This window comes from Chiloscyllium punctatum, chromosome 38, assembly GCF_047496795.1.
Source record: "Chiloscyllium punctatum isolate Juve2018m chromosome 38, sChiPun1.3, whole genome shotgun sequence".
Lineage (NCBI taxonomy): Eukaryota > Metazoa > Chordata > Chondrichthyes > Orectolobiformes > Hemiscylliidae > Chiloscyllium > Chiloscyllium punctatum.
The window spans coordinates 11,383,405-11,399,029 of NC_092776.1; the positions used below are offsets into that span (position 1 = coordinate 11,383,405).

At 42.4% G+C, this 15,625-nt stretch overlaps 1 protein-coding gene across 4 annotated transcripts in view; it reads right to left on the reverse strand.

The window, feature by feature from the left end:
* Positions 1–4,954: 4,954 nt before the first annotated feature.
* The window catches only part of zfyve27 (zinc finger, FYVE domain containing 27), a 188,741-nt gene continuing 178,070 nt past the window's right edge, over positions 4,955–15,625 (reverse strand). For 2 of the 4 annotated variants that reach the window (XM_072557159.1, XM_072557158.1), the window contains 3 exons: positions 9,454–9,500; positions 7,168–7,249; positions 4,955–5,476 (listed from right to left, as the gene is read on the reverse strand). In XM_072557159.1, coding sequence (XP_072413260.1) covers positions 5,412–5,476; positions 7,168–7,249; positions 9,454–9,500 — 194 coding nt within the window. In that variant the 3' untranslated portion in view covers positions 4,955–5,411. Of the gene's footprint in view, positions 5,477–7,167; positions 7,250–9,453; positions 9,501–15,625 lie in introns of those variants that run through there. The other 2 variants (XM_072557161.1, XM_072557162.1) reach the window with 2 other exon arrangements.

Genomic DNA, 15,625 nt, shown 5'->3' on the forward strand with positions numbered 1-15,625 from the left:
TTCAAAAAGCAAATCAGAGCAGGACTTATACACTTAATGGTAAGATCCTGGGGTGTGTTGCTGAACAAAGAGACCTTGGAGTGTAGGTTCATACCTCTTTGAAAGAACACATGCAGGTAGGTAGGATAGTGAAGGCAGCATTTGGTATGCTTTCCCTTTTTGGTCAGAGTGTTGAGTACAGGAGTTGGGAGGTCATGTTGCGGCTGTACAGGACATTGGTTAGGCCACTGTTGGAATATTGCGTGCAATTCTGGTCTCCCTCCTATTGGAAGGGTGTTGTGAAACTTGAAAGGGTTCAGAAAAGATTTACAAGGATGTTGCCAGGTTTGGAGGATTTGAGCTATAGGGAGAGGCTGAATAGGCTGGGGCTGTTTTCACTGGAGCGTTCGAGGCTGAGGGGTGACTTAATAGAGGTTTATAAAATCATGAGGAGCATGGATAGGATAAATAAACAAGGTCTTTTTCCTGGGATAGGGAAGTCCAGAAATAGAGGGCGTAGGCTTAGGGTGAGAGGGGAAAGATATAAAAGAGATGTAAGGGGCAATGTTTTCACACAGAGGGTGGTATGTGTATGGAATGAACTGCCAAAGTGGTGGAGGCTGGTACAATTACAGCATTTAAAAAGCATCTGGATTGGTACAAAAATAGGAAGGGTTTAAAGAGTTGTGGGCTAAGCACTGCCAAATGGGTCTAGATTAGGTTAGGATATCTGATCAGCAAGGATGGGTTGGATTGAAGGGTCTGTTTCCGTGCTGTACATCTCTATGACTTTATAACAATGATGATGCTCTGCTGTTATGAAAATGTGCTGTATAAACGTCTGATTATTTTAGAATTTTATCTGCAGCAAAACATTTTGTTGTAGAACATCCATCTAAAGGGAAAAAAGGGTCAACTGTGTCAAATAAATATACCAGTCAAAAAGGATACCTTTCTGAACTTTAGATGGTTGGTGTGGACTTGTTGAGCCAAATAGCCTGTTTCTACACTGTTGGGATTCTAGTATTCTTTGGTCTCCATGACTGAATCCATCATAGAATCACAGAATTCCTACAGTGTGGAAACAGGCCATTTGGCCCAACAAGTCCATATCGACCCTCCGAAAAGTAACCCATCCAGACCTATTCCCCTAATCTACATATCCCTGAACACTATGGGTAATTTAGCACGGCCAATTCACCTAATCTGCATATCTTTGGACTGTGGGAGGAAACCGAATCACCCGGAGGAAACCCATGCAGAGAATGTGCAAATGTGGGGAGAATGTACAAATTTCCGCACACGGTTGCCCAAGGCTGGAATTGAACCCAGGACCCTGGCACTGTGAGGCAGCAGTGCCACCCATTGTTTGGGACATTTACTTCCTGTTTCCTCTGCATCCCACACCTCTCCCCATCTCCATTGGACAGTCACCATGTGCACAAATGCCTTCATTTTCACACCACTCCATCTTTTCGTGATATATCTGCACTTCAAAGATGCAATACAACTCACAGGATTAACTCAAAGGCCCCTGTAAACAAAATCCAACGATTCATCCTGACGCAGCAAAAGAAAATAATTGAACAAAAATAAAAAAAGTAATCGGACTCCAGCAGGTTCAAGGCCTTTTTGCACTATCACCAATCCAGCACAAGACTGGAACTGTCCCAATATTATGCTGTCAGGTAAGAGAGCGCATACCTGCTGGATTATTTCTCACACTCTGCAAGCAGGCCTAGCAACTCTCTGGGATGATCTTGGATTGCCAACAATTTTTTAAAAACATCAGGTGCTGAAACGCTGGTCATTGTAACACTGTCCTGATCACCACCTCTGAACAGAGTATAGGCCATCAATCCCTGTCATCTGCACATTATTCCATGGAAGATGAGTGATTGGTTTTTCGCATCAGATCCCATGCACTAGAGAGTGGTTCATATGTGGAATGCCAGAGGAAGTGATAGATGCAGATACAGTTACAACATTTAATAGACATTTGAATAGGTACATGACTACAAAAGGTTTAGAGGGATATGGGGCAAATGCAGGCAAGCCGGACTAGTTGTTTTTTAAAGATTAGATTCCCTATAGTGCGGAAACAGGCCTTTCGGCCCAATAGGTCCACACTTACCCTCCAAAGAGGAACCCACTCAGACTCATTTCCCTCCTACTTATGCACCTAACACTGTGGGGCAATTTAGCATTACCAATTCACCTGACCTGCACATCTTTGTGATTGTGGGAGGAAACTGGAGCACCCGGAGGAAACCCACACAGACACGGGGAGAATGTGCAAACACCACAGAGTCACCCAAGACGGGAATCAAACCAGGCTCCCTGGTGCTATGAAGCAGCAGTGCTAACCACTGAGCCACTGTGCTGCCCCAAGTTTAGTTTGCGAAACTTGGTCGGCATGGACGGGTTGGACTTAAGTGTCTGTTTCAGTGCTGTATAACTCCATTCACTTTAATGGGATGTGGGCTTCACCAACAAAGTCACCATTTATTGTCTTCTTCTGATACCCCAGATAAACAATTTGTTTGGTCATTTCAGAAGACGTTGGAATCACTGTGAGGCCAGACTGGGTAAGGATGGCAGGGTGGGCCAGATGGGTTTTCACACAAACTGGGTAAAAACAAGGACTGCAGATGCTGGAAACCAGATTATAGATTAGAGTGGTGTTGGAAAAGCACAGCAGTTCAGGCAGCATCCGAACAGCCTTTCACACAAACTGGTCAATTGGTAAATCCACCTAAACCCATCATGAGTTGGTAAAGGGGAAAGAAATTATTCAGGCTCCTGTTCCTAATCCCCAAGTTCGGCGTCACTACAGTTTGATTTGCCGCCTCTTCTTCTCTCCCCGATTTTGATTTCTATGGTTTTCAGCTCCATAGACTCAATATGAAAATGACATAAGGTGGACTGCAGTTCTTGAATAATGGCAGACTAGCAAGTGCGTGTGTGTGTGTGGTCGTGTTCCTGGGAGAACTCCGTCTCAGATCTTTGTCAAAGCAAAACCTTTTCTAAGTTCAGCAGCAAACCTGGACAGTATCCAGAGATAACGACAGCTTGTTGACCAACACTCAATAACTAACGGATGTTTCAAGGAGGTGAGTTCATATACATATAATAGTTATTCATTAATCCAACAAGGAATTAAGGAGAATCATCTTTGCCAAGAGTGGTAAGAACATGAAACTCGCTGTCCCAGGGAGTAGTTGAGGTGAATAACACTGATATTTATCTAGCTTCTCCAGAAAAGTATGTGGGGGAGAAAGGAATAGAAGGACAGGCTGTTAGGGTAAGATAAAGTAGTGTGGAAGAAGGCTTGAATGAAGCTTAAATCCTGATGAAATAGCTTGTTTGAGTGCTGGAGTTTATATGCAATTTTGTGCGAGGCACAAATTAGGAAGAAAATGTATAAAAACAGAAGGCGATCATTCTGAATTCTATGCAGGGAGCCTTTGTGCTAAAGCACTACGAATTGAAACTGGTGTGATGGATAGATTTTGGGGAGCTGCTGTGTTGTCTTCTTCATATTATGATTATAGGGTTCAGGGAAATTACTGAATGCCAGCACAAATCACTGAGCAAAGGAAGCAAAAAGGAGAAGAAACCCAACCAGTCTTTTAACACAAGTATCCTGATCCAGGAATAACCTGGGCTAGTTGTTGAATGAAGAGAGTGGCGCTGGAAAAGCACACCAGGTCAGGCAGCATCCAAGGAGCCAGAGAATTGACATTTCAGCCATTAGCCCTCCATGCCCCTTGGATGCTGCCTGACCTGCTGTGCTTTTCCAGTGCCACACTTTTCGACTCTGACTCTCCAGCATCTGGAGTCCTCACTTTCTCCTGGCTGTTGAGTGAAGCCAAGCAGTCATTAATCTCAAGAAACTTTCATCACAATTTACCTCAAATAAACCTTAGAATCCATTTAGATCACTTAAACAATTGATGACATGATCACAGATCGTTCAGCCCAACTGGTCCACCAACCATCAGTATGTAATATTCCTTTCTCTCTTGAGCATTTATCCAGTTTCCCTTAAATGCATGATTCACCTCAGCTCCTGCTTTGGTACTAGGCTCCACAGGGAATACTTTTGGCAATGGGGCTTCAACTTTCAGACCAGACTAGCTGTTAAAAGTTATGACTAACAGCAAGAAAAATGACACTAAGAGCAGTTAAGACAGATGCAAGAGAAAAATTGGAGCTTTCTTTCATCAATCTTCTGAATAGTTCCATTTTTAAAAACAATAGTTTTGATAGAATAAGCAGGAAGGAGGAGCAACTCTTGTGATGCAGTGGGAGCCTCTGGGCTATAAGCTCTATGTTAGAGTCCTACAGTACTTGATGATCATAGGGGATCTATTCATTGCTTGAACAAACAGATTGATTGTCATCCTGTAAATTCTTCCAACACACCAAATGGTAGGCGTCAGAGTGGAAGTGCTTCCTAGTCAGCCATTCTGCAGAAAGCTATGGTAAACTACTGCATTACTTTGTCCGCAGACATTGACCAATTGAGTGGGAGTCAACAGCCCAACCCTCAGAAAAACAAGGGCAGGAGGAAAGACTGACAAAACTGTTTGTATTGCCTGAAGGGTCAATACCCAGAGACCCAGGTTTGAGGCAACTGGCTGGAAAGATACGAGTGAGATGCTTGAAGAGACATGAAAGCAAATTGAACAGGAACTTTCAAAAAGGGAAATGAACGGAAGATACATATAGAACTGTAGGTAAAAAGCAGAAGATTGGGAGTAATGGGATAACTTTTCAAAAGGCTGAAATAGCAACGATGGGTTGAATTTTTGAATTGGATAATTTGGAGAAACTATTTTTTAAAAAACTTTTTGAAAAAAAGCCTATTATTGAACACCAATGTGATGACTTAATAATCTGAAAATGAAAGCTAATGTCCACACTCCAGGAAAAACCTCACAATGTCACAAATCTTGTGGTGCTCTTCTGATATTTTTCTGCAGTGTCACTTTTATTGAGAAAGTATCAGACTTACATCACACATATCAAACTAAAGGGAAAACATAGAATACAATCTTAAGAAACATGGTTTGAGGGGAGCTGGAGAGTTTTACCAACTCTTTAAATTGTGTTCTACACCGCATTCGATACAAAAAGAAAATTGAAAAGGTCTAATCCCATGGTATATACAGTAGAAAGCAGCATTTAGAGGGGGATATATATATATTATATATTATTTTAGTTTATATGACAAACAAACATGGATTCCAGAAACAGTTTTGCTCACATGGTCAGATTGCAGCCCTAATCCCTTAATACAGAAGAGTTCATAGTACATACCGTTCATGCCCATTCTCCAGTACAGTACATTTTAGTTAAAACGTAAAAATTAAATTTACATTTAAAAGGTGGGGGGTGGGGAGGAGAAATAGAGTTGATGCCTTGTCCTATTTGCTCAAAATGAGGTTGCACTGTGCACACACAAACACCATCTCCCGTTGGGCATCTGGGGCTAAAAGAGAGACAGAAAAAAATTACACTACAGTATCACCTGTAGTCAGCATTTTCTAACTGGACAGAACTGAAAATTCTACCGATTGTTCCCACCCAACCAGGAGAGTGGGCAGTTTTAATTGTAAATCCCAATACAGTTCCTGCCAACCTTGCCCATTAGGATCGGTTTTTCAGGACATTGACAATTTCCACTCCAATCAGGATGGATGGATGAAGTGACAAGCCTGGTCAAAAGGCTCTGTATCAGAAATCTAAAAGGATACACAGGCAAACGTCCATACTAAAGGATAACAGAGTTGGGAGTGTGGGGCTGGAAAAGCACAGCAGGTCAGGCAGCATCTGAAAAGTACGAGAATCGACGTTTCAGGCATAAGCCCTTCATCAGGAATAACAGAGGTCTGGATTTAAATCCAACTCACATCAAATTGACTGAAATATCATCTCTGATTACAGCAATGCAAAGCACTGATTGGATGACATCTGCAGCACTGCGTTCAGTTCTGGGCATCACACACTAGGGAGATTATACTGAATTTGGGAGGGAGAGTCCAGTGTTCAGCAGAATAATTCTGCCACTCCAGGGATTAAAGGACAAGATGAAGATTACACAAATTAAGGCTTGCATTTCCTGGAATTTAGAAGATTACAGTGTGGGTCTGATGGTTTCTCTCTATCCACTATTGCTGGGAATTTAGGACTATGCAAGCCTTCGAGAAGTGAATTTACGAAACATTTCTCCTTACAAAGGGTGGTAAAAGTTTGGAACGCTCTCCAACAAATAGAAAATGATGCTGGGTCAATCATTAGTTTTAAATCTGAGACTGATAGATTCGTTCATCAAAAATATATCAGAATATGAGGCAAAGGCAGGTATATGGAATTAAGTGAATGATCAGTCAGGTTCATAGTAAATAGAGCTAAATAACTTAATCCTCAATTCCCAACCAGGAATTAGGAGACTGCAGGACTCTATCTAATTAGAAATTTAGCAGCTATGCGAACTATAAAGCTGCTAGTCCATCTGTGTACACACGGAACATTCAAATAGGATTTGCAAGAGAGTTAGCTTTATTTAGTGCACATAGTTATCAGTCCTAAAAATGTTCTTAAACTGATGAAACAAATCAGGTATGTATGTTCAAAACATTTGATTTGAAGAAATTAAGCCGAATTCATCAATAACTAACTTCACATTGCATGTTCTTTTGATGGCTGTTTACTCTTCTCCTCAGAGTGATGGTTCACACTATGGTGAGTTCCATAGACAGTGGTGCCATTATTTTGGTAAGAGTCTATGTATGTTGCTATGCTCTTGGAGAGGAGGAGGAGAACAGGCAATCACCTCCAGTCATAAGGGTAATTTGATAGCAATCAGGAGCTAGAATCAAAGCTGCCTTTGAGCACAGAAGCACCAAGGCTAGTCAGAGAGCCGCATACTCAGCTCAGCCAATGGAGGGGAAGTGACACCTAGACTTTATAGGCATACGCTATCACATTAGGCAGTACAATCTCCCATGGTATTACCAGAGAGTTTTCCTGGCCTTGCCATTTGCTCAAAGCAAACATGTTGATCCATACATATTGAACAGCCACTTCAAATCATCTTTGGAAAATTGTTAATTGAAAGAAAACCGCCAAAAGACTGAAGAAAGACACAACGACAAGGGAAGTAGTAAAAGTATTAATTACCAGTCGCTCCCATTGACGATTTGGAAACTTTGTATGAACAGCATCTCGAGCAATAACTGTTGCCACAGTTGCTGCAGTTACGCTACGCATGAACAGAAAGAAAAAGAAATTTGATGGAGGAGGGTTTATTTAACACCGGTTCAGTTTATCAGCAATACGAACTAGCAAGCTACATGATATTCATTACCAACATTCAATTTGTAGCACTGCACTGATCCAGACCTTATCCAACCCAAGCCATCAATTCATATTGTGTACACAGCTTTCACTATCTGTCCCCCACTGTACACAACACTAATTTAGTCTAGATAAAATTCTAACTGATAAGCAGACTTTACATTGCACTGAGCTAGGAAAAGGAAAATACAAGCTCAAGAGGGGCACTGGGGACAGGGGCTGGAGAATGGAGAGGGTTAGAAAGAAAGCATCATATGGGATGGGGAGGAATAAGCCAAAATATCCAACAGGAATAATTAAAATGAAAGCAAGTGAAAGATTATAAATGGATCAACCGAATGCAGTCATGACCAACGTTCAAGACAGAACTTGAAATTCTCAAGTGACTTTCACAACCTCAGGACATTGCAGTGATTTACAGATTATGAAATGTTTTTGAAATGTACATTTTCTTGTTCTTCCATGGGGTGTGGGCAACAATAACAAGGTCAGTGTTTGTAGCCTGTCCCTAATTGCCTTTGAACTGAATGGTTAGCCAGGCCGTTTCAGAGAACAGTCAAGAGTCAACCACAGTGCTGTGGGTCCAGAGTCACACTGAGGCCAAATAAAGTAAGGATGGCAGATTTCTTTCCTAAAAAACACTGGTTAACTAGCTGGGTTTTTACAATAACCAGGGATAGATCTATAGACACCATCATCTGAGACTACCATTATAGTGTGAAAAGAATAGAAATTCAACCAGCCAGATTTGAACTTATTCCTCTAAGAGAGGAACACAGACTCTTTCCCATCTACTGAGATGGGAATACACTCAAAGGACAGTGCAGTGCCTGTCCCTCAGTACTGCCCTCCGACAGCGCAGCGTCCCTCAGTACTGCCCTCCGACAGGGCAGTGTCCCTCAGTACTGCCCTCCGACAGGGCAGTGTCCCTCAGTACTGCCCTCCGACAGCACAGTGTCCCTCAGTACTGCCCTCCGACAGCGCAGCGTCCCTCAGTACTGCCCTCCGATAGGGCAGTGTTCCTCAGTACTGCCCTCTGACAGGGCAGTGTCCCTCAGTACTGCCCTCTGACAGGGCAGTGTCCCTCAGTACTGCCCTCCGACAGGGCAGTGTCCCTCAGTACTGCCCTCCGACAGCGCAGTGTCCCTCAGTACTGCCCTCCGACAGCGCAGTGTTCCTCAGTACTGCCCTCCGACAGCACAGTGTTCCTCAGTACTGCCCTCCGACAGGGCAGAGTACCTCAGTACTGCCCTCTGACAGGGCAGTGTCCCTCAGTACTGGCCTCCGACAGCGCAGTTTCCCTCAGTACTGCCCTCCGACAGTGCAATGCTCCCTCAGTACTGCCCTCTGACAAGGCAGTGTCCCTCAGTACTGCCCTCTGACAGGGCAGTGTCCCTCAGTTACTGCCCTCCGACAGCACAGTGTCCCTCAGTACTGCCCTCCGACAGCACAGTGTCCCTCAGTACTGCCCTCCGACAGCACAGTGTTCCTCAGTACTGCCCTCCGACAGGGCAGAGTCCCTCAGTACTGCCCTCTGACAGGGCAGTGTCCCTCAGTACTGGCCTCCGACAGCGCAGTTTCCCTCAGTACTGCCCTCCGACAGTGCAATGCTCCCTCAGTACTGCCCTCTGACAAGGCAGTGTCCCTCAGTACTGCCCTCTGACAGGGCAGTGTCCCTCAGTTACTGCCCTCCGACAGCACAGTGTCCCTCAGTACTGCCCTCCGACAGCACAGTGTCCCTCAGTACTGCCCTCTGACAGTGCAGTGTCCCTCAGTACTGCCCTCCGACAGTGCAATGCTCTCTCAGTACTGCCCTCCGACAGTGCAGTTTCCCTCAGTACTACCCTCCGACAGTGCAATGCTCCCTCAGTACTTTCTTCCAACAGTTACCTACCTTTGACAGAACAATGCTTCGTTAATACTGCAGTAAACATGTCTAGTTAGATTGTTGTGCTCATTTCTCTGAAATAGATTTTGAACCCAAAACCACATCGGCCATCCCTAACACTGCTGTTTAACAGTTCCATCTTGTATATTTAATTTCTTTAAAAAGATAGACATTATGATTATTGATTTAATACATAAATACTTTTATTAAAAAAAACTCACTCGCTTCTTCAGAACTGAAAACGTGGCACTGCAGCTGTTACAATTTCCTGAAATGAAGAAAAAAAAGTGTAATAAAAACATAAATTAAAAAGCACAGCTATTAAAACAAAGCTTCTTCCACCCTGACTCTGCATTCCTCTTCTGTTATTATACTCCTGATTACCACAGCATGCTCTGGAACGATCATTAAACATTAATTCAATGAAATTACAGTTGTCACAAATGATCTCTTGCTTTGTCCCACCTTACTGGAGATCATCACTGAACTGCATGAATTAAATAAACAAACGTCTTAGCACTGCATTTGTGAAGGAAAGGCAATGCAAAAATAACCCAGTCTTTCCAGCAAACAATGCTGCATGTTGTAGGAGAGGGAAGATATGTTGTTGACATGGGTGAGGGTGTTGCAACTTATCAATAATCTCTGTGTGCCTGAGCTTGGTTATACCCAATTAGTTTTTGTCCTCTCCAATGTGTGACAGGTAGAAACACTGCTTCACCCGATACTGGGCTTTTGCTTGGATTCCAGGCTCCCTCCATTCCATTGCTGTAGTGACACACCCTACAACAATAGTTTGTATCTGTACAGCGCCTTTGGTATAGCAAAAGGCCCCAAGGCACCCCACAGGAGCATCAAACAACATTTAACCCAGAGCCACAGAAGGTATTATCAGGAAGGATGATAAAAATAAATCTCGGTTAGAGGTGGGCTTTCAAGAAATTCCAAGTGGCAGAAAAAAGGCAAAAGTCTAGAGAAGGAGGTCCAGGAACTTGGCCCACCACAGCAGACAGCAAGAGGCATCAATGAGGATGCAATGAGAATCTGGGACGTGCAAAAGGCCAGAAATGAAGGAGTGCAGAGATTTTGCAGAGAAGGGCTGCGGATAAGGAGGTGGTTAGAGATCAGGAGAGGCAAGACCAGGAAGAGAATTGAAAAACCAGGAATGCTTTGTTTGAAATCAAAGACAGCAGGCTAATTTCATCCTAAATCCAAGCCAATGTCTTTTTTCATATGCTGTCTCACATCCGTAGAAATTCTCAGATACCATTAAGATTTTAGAACGCCATTTTAGAAACAAATGAGCTCATTAACCAAAATGTATTTATATTAACTTTTTTTTAAAAAGTGAAAGGAATGGTAAGTAGTAATTTTGTTTTTATCATGTATTTGTAATTGACTTTAACCCTTCAGACATAACAAAATTCCTCTCTCCCCGGACCAATCTCTTTATAAATGTTCCAGCTCGCACACTTTTAATATTACAGCAATGAAACCACTCAAAGACCAGGATTAGCTTTATTACAGGGCTAGTAATCACAACGGAAATAAGTATTTAAAATCCAATTTTAATTAAAAAATAATAAAATTTAAGTGTTTTCTTTCCTCATCGTCCTTTTATCCCTTTCCCTTTGACTTCACTGTGCTCTCCTATTCCCCATCACATTTTCTTTTCATCACTCAAGTTTCATTTCTATTCTAAACAATGCATCCTTTTTGAACCACTGTAAAAGTTATCGCCTGTTTCTCTCATGCTTCCCGTCTCCCCTTTTCCAGTTTAGACACAAACTCAGGTATTTATAAGCGCTTTAACTATTTCGTAACTGTTCAAGTGGATTGCTATGAGCCAATCTAAAGCTCAGAATGTAAAGAATGACACAGTCATACCAGTGATGAACTTTTAGGAGTACAGAAACACAACAGGAAGGCTTCTTTTAAGCCAGCCTGCCTCTGAGCATTGATCAGATAACTATCTAGTGTACAAACACACTGACAGCTGGTTCCACAAGTCACTGCTGCACATGAACATCAGAGGTCTGCACAACGGCAGGAAAATTTACAGGGAATGCAAATTGAGAGTTAGGCTGTAGGGAGTCAGACATAGGGAGAAGCAAAGGTAAAATTTCAAACTGAGCTGAATGATGGAGAATAATGGTCAATGAATAATTGTTGGGCTCGAGGAAGGTTTGTTGTGGAGTTCCTCAGGTGTCAGTATTGGGTCCCTTGCTTTCCTACTACATAGGAACCTTGATTATCCGGCATTCAATTATCTGAATTTCAGATTATCCAGCAAGATTGCAAGGTACCGATGCTTGGCAAACCTCTGTTATCCAGCATTCAATTAACTAAACGAAATTCTCCCCGCCCGTGTCCTTCGGATAATCAAGGTTTCTCTGTACATATTACTGATCAAGATCTTGGAGTGCACAGGACAATTTCACAGTTAATGTGAATGACACAAAAGATTAGAAGTACTGGAAACTGTGAGGAGGACAGCATCAAACTTCAAAAAGACATTGACAAGTTGATCAAATTGGCAGATAGGTGGCAGATGAAATTCAGTGCAGGAAAGTGAGGTGATGAACTTTGGTAGGAAGAACATGGACAGACAATATATAAGAGGCACAGGAGCAGAGGAACCTGTATGTATTTGTACACAGATCACTGAAGGTAGTAGGACAGTAGAGACACCAGTTAATAAAGCATACAGAATCCTGGGCTTATTAATACAGAGTATTTGAGTACAGGCCATGGAGTACAACTCAAGGAGGTAATGCTGAACTTGAAGACACTTGTTAGACCTCAGCTTGAATAAAGTGTACAGTCCTGGGCAAAACATTATAGGCAAGATGTTAGTGCATTGGGAAAAGTGCAGAGGAAATTTATAAGAATGGTTCTTGGAAAGAGGTTGCTGTAGGTCTAGATAGTCAGGCGACAGTGTTGTGGCAGGAACAGACTGGTAAAGGACCATTGTCTTCTGATGTTTAAACTCAGGCCCATTCCCTCATTTGCTTCTGGTGAATGTGTTATGACGGTTTGGGGTTCAGCCTCTAGGTGTATGCATACACCAGCATTGTTTGCATATTGCCAAATTGATGACAGAAGAGAGGGTGGTCTTGGACCTGGATTGGAGGCAATGCAGGTTGAACAGTTTCTCATTCGTCCAGTAGAGAAAGTCGACTCCGCTGGAAAGTTTCGTTGAAACGGGGTGGAGCATGAAGCCAAGGAGAATGGAGAAGAACATTAGTGTGATGACATAGCCTTGCTTGACTTGTTCAATGAGAGTTACTTTCACAGTATCAGCAGTTACTTGTTTAACCAATCTAGGAGCTTTTCATCCTTTCAGTTTACAGTGTGATATGTTGCCTAAGTATCAGCAATTTACTGTGAAAGGTAGCTCACCAAGTGAAAAGAAAATAATGATTTAAGATAGGTAGCATCCTTAGGCAAGATTGAGAGCAGCAGGGTTGAGTATTGGGGATGCAGAGTTCAAAGAGACAGTCTGGAGGTTGTAGTCCTTTCTGCAACAATATTGCTTAAAATGTTAAAAAAAAAATCATGCATCGAGCTAAAGTAGGCACATAGCATCTTGGCTGAGGAGCTAGCACTTTCACCTCACAGCCAGAAGGTTGTAGGCTCGAGACCCACTCCAAGACCTGAATGTATAGTATGGCCTGATACTGCAGTTTTGCCATTCTTCAGACAAGATGTTATCACTGAGTCCTCACCTGCCTCTTCCAATAGTTCATTTGAAGATTGTTTAAAGTTACTTGAACAAGAGAAGGAAGTTCTTCGTACATTATGTCAATCCTTTAGCACTCAACAACAAATGAATAGGTGATTTACCTCTGAATGGCAGCTACATTGGCATATGATAGTGGCCTCTTCAAAAAAAAAGCAGTCTACCGCAATCGAAGCTCTTCAGAACATCATGAATATTATGGCAAAGGTGCTATATGAACATAAGTACATCCTCTATTTCAGCAACTTAAGGCTCACCAGCTTGATGAGAGTTGGGCAAACCTCATTCCAGAGCGACTACGAGCTAAGAGTTTAATGTAAATATGAAGCTTTGGAAGCACCATTAACAGATTAGTCATGATTACAAGAGCAGAAGTCAAAGTGTTCTGCAATGAGTGCTTTGCCTTCTGATCCGTCAATGTCTCAAAACATGAATGCAGTTAAAAATTCACAACTCTCTTGGGGGCCATGTAGTTGCAACATCATTTAAGTTCAACACCATCTAGGACAGTGCAGTTTCCTGTATGAGGTAGATGAGATGCTCAGGTTTGCACACATTTACTGTCATAGAGATGTACAGCAAGGAAACAGACCCTTCAGTCCAACTTGTCCATGACCACCCTAAGTTAATTCAGTCCCATTTGCCAGCATTTGGCCAATATCCCTCTAAACCCTTTCTATTCATATACCCATCCAGATGCCTTTTAAATGCTGTAATTCTACCAGCCTCCACCACTTCCTCTGGCAGCTCATTCCATACACGCACCACCTTCTGTGTGAAAACATTGCTCCTTAGGTCCCTTTAAAATCCTTTCCCTCTCTCCTTAACCATATCCCTCTAATTTTGGATTGCCCTACTCTGGAAAAAAGACCCTATTCATACCTCGCATGATTTATAAACCTTTATAAGATCACACTTCAGCCTCTGATATTCCAGAGAAAATTGCTCCAGCCTATTCAGCCTCTTCCTTTGACTCAAACCCTCTAATCCAGGCAACATATTGTAAACCTTTTCTGAACCCTTTCAAGTTTAACAACATACTTCCTTTAGCAGGGAGACCAGAATTGAACACAGTATTCCAAAAGTGGCCTAACCAATGTTTCGTGCAGCCGCAACATAAACTCCCAACTCCTATACACTATGCACTGACCAATAAAGGCAGGTGTACCAAACAAGTTTTTCACTACCCAGTGTACCTGCAAATCACTTTCTTCCTCGGTTTATATTTAGCTTCCCCCTGAGCTTGCTGGAGGTATTCAAGATGGCTGGCGCCTTCACAAATGCTTCTTCTCCAGTTTGAGCAAGAGACTCCCAGAGGTCATCGGGGATGCTGCATCCTTTCAAGGAGGTTTCCTGATACTGAACACAATACTGATCCTCCCCTAAATCACAATGTAGTATCGAATGAATACACAGTGACAACACAATGAGGTTGCTTTGACAATATCTATTTTTCCTAGGACTCCTACTGAGATGCAATATTAGGTTCCCACTGGTTCTCCAACATCTACTGGGGGCGGGGGAAATAGATCCCTTGTTGCATTAACTGAATTCTGCCACTCTTGTGTCACTCTCTTTTCGCAGGACAAGTATTGGTGGTGAAGTTTGGATAGATAACAATAGATGGCATAGATCAACAAAACGCAAAACTACTTTGCTTGCATTTCTCCTCCTTCCAAATATCCTGGGCATACATCCTGGCAGATCAACTTTGCCAAATTTTCTCAACTGCTTGAAGAATCTGCTGGCTGCAGCTGTTACTTAATAGCCCCTCAAAAATCGCTCAAACCCGTTTTGTTTTCTTTGGAACAGAGAGAGAAATACAGAATTCTCGGGTGGGCTATGCAAGACAGATGGAGCTGGTGAGCCTGAGTCTTGTGGATGTGCTGGGAGCCAGCTCTGAATTACACCTCTTCCTCTTTCCAATGGCTCATATCTAAACCATATTCCTGCTATCCGGAGGTGGTAGTGAAAAAGGTGGCATGCTTTGGTATCATATAATGCTCTCAGGGTGGTATTTTACTCAAATAAGTACATAACTGGTTCAGGCCAACAAGGTCTGAAATGGTCAGCAAACTAGTTCAATGTGTTTGTTCTCCTATGAGCTCAACTTCAGAAATTGATATAAAATCATGCATCAACAACGTGGTTTACTCGGTCCATGGAAAGAGTTTAACACGATGAGCTGAATGGCTTTTCCGCATTGCACAGTCTTGTACGTTTTTTTTAAATGAAAAAGAACCTTTCATAATGTGCTTTAATTCTACATTTACACTGGATAAAGTGTCTTAAAACTCTGTAGCATCCAAGTTCCTCTCATTTTCATTTTAAATTTAATATCGGAGTCTCGTGATGCTAACATTAAAATGATTTATAAACCTCTATAAGATCACACTTCAGCCTCCGACATTCCAATGAAAATTGCTCCAGCCTATTCAGCCTCTTCCTTTGACTCAAACCCTCCAACCCAGACAACATATTGTAAACCTTTTCTGAACCCTTTCAAGTTTAACAACAAATTTCCGTTAGCAGGGAGTCCAGAATTGAACATAGTATTCCAAAAGTGGCCTAACCAATGTTTCGTACAGCCGCAACATGACCTCCCAACTCCTATACACTATGCACTGACCAATAAAGGCAAGTGTACCAAA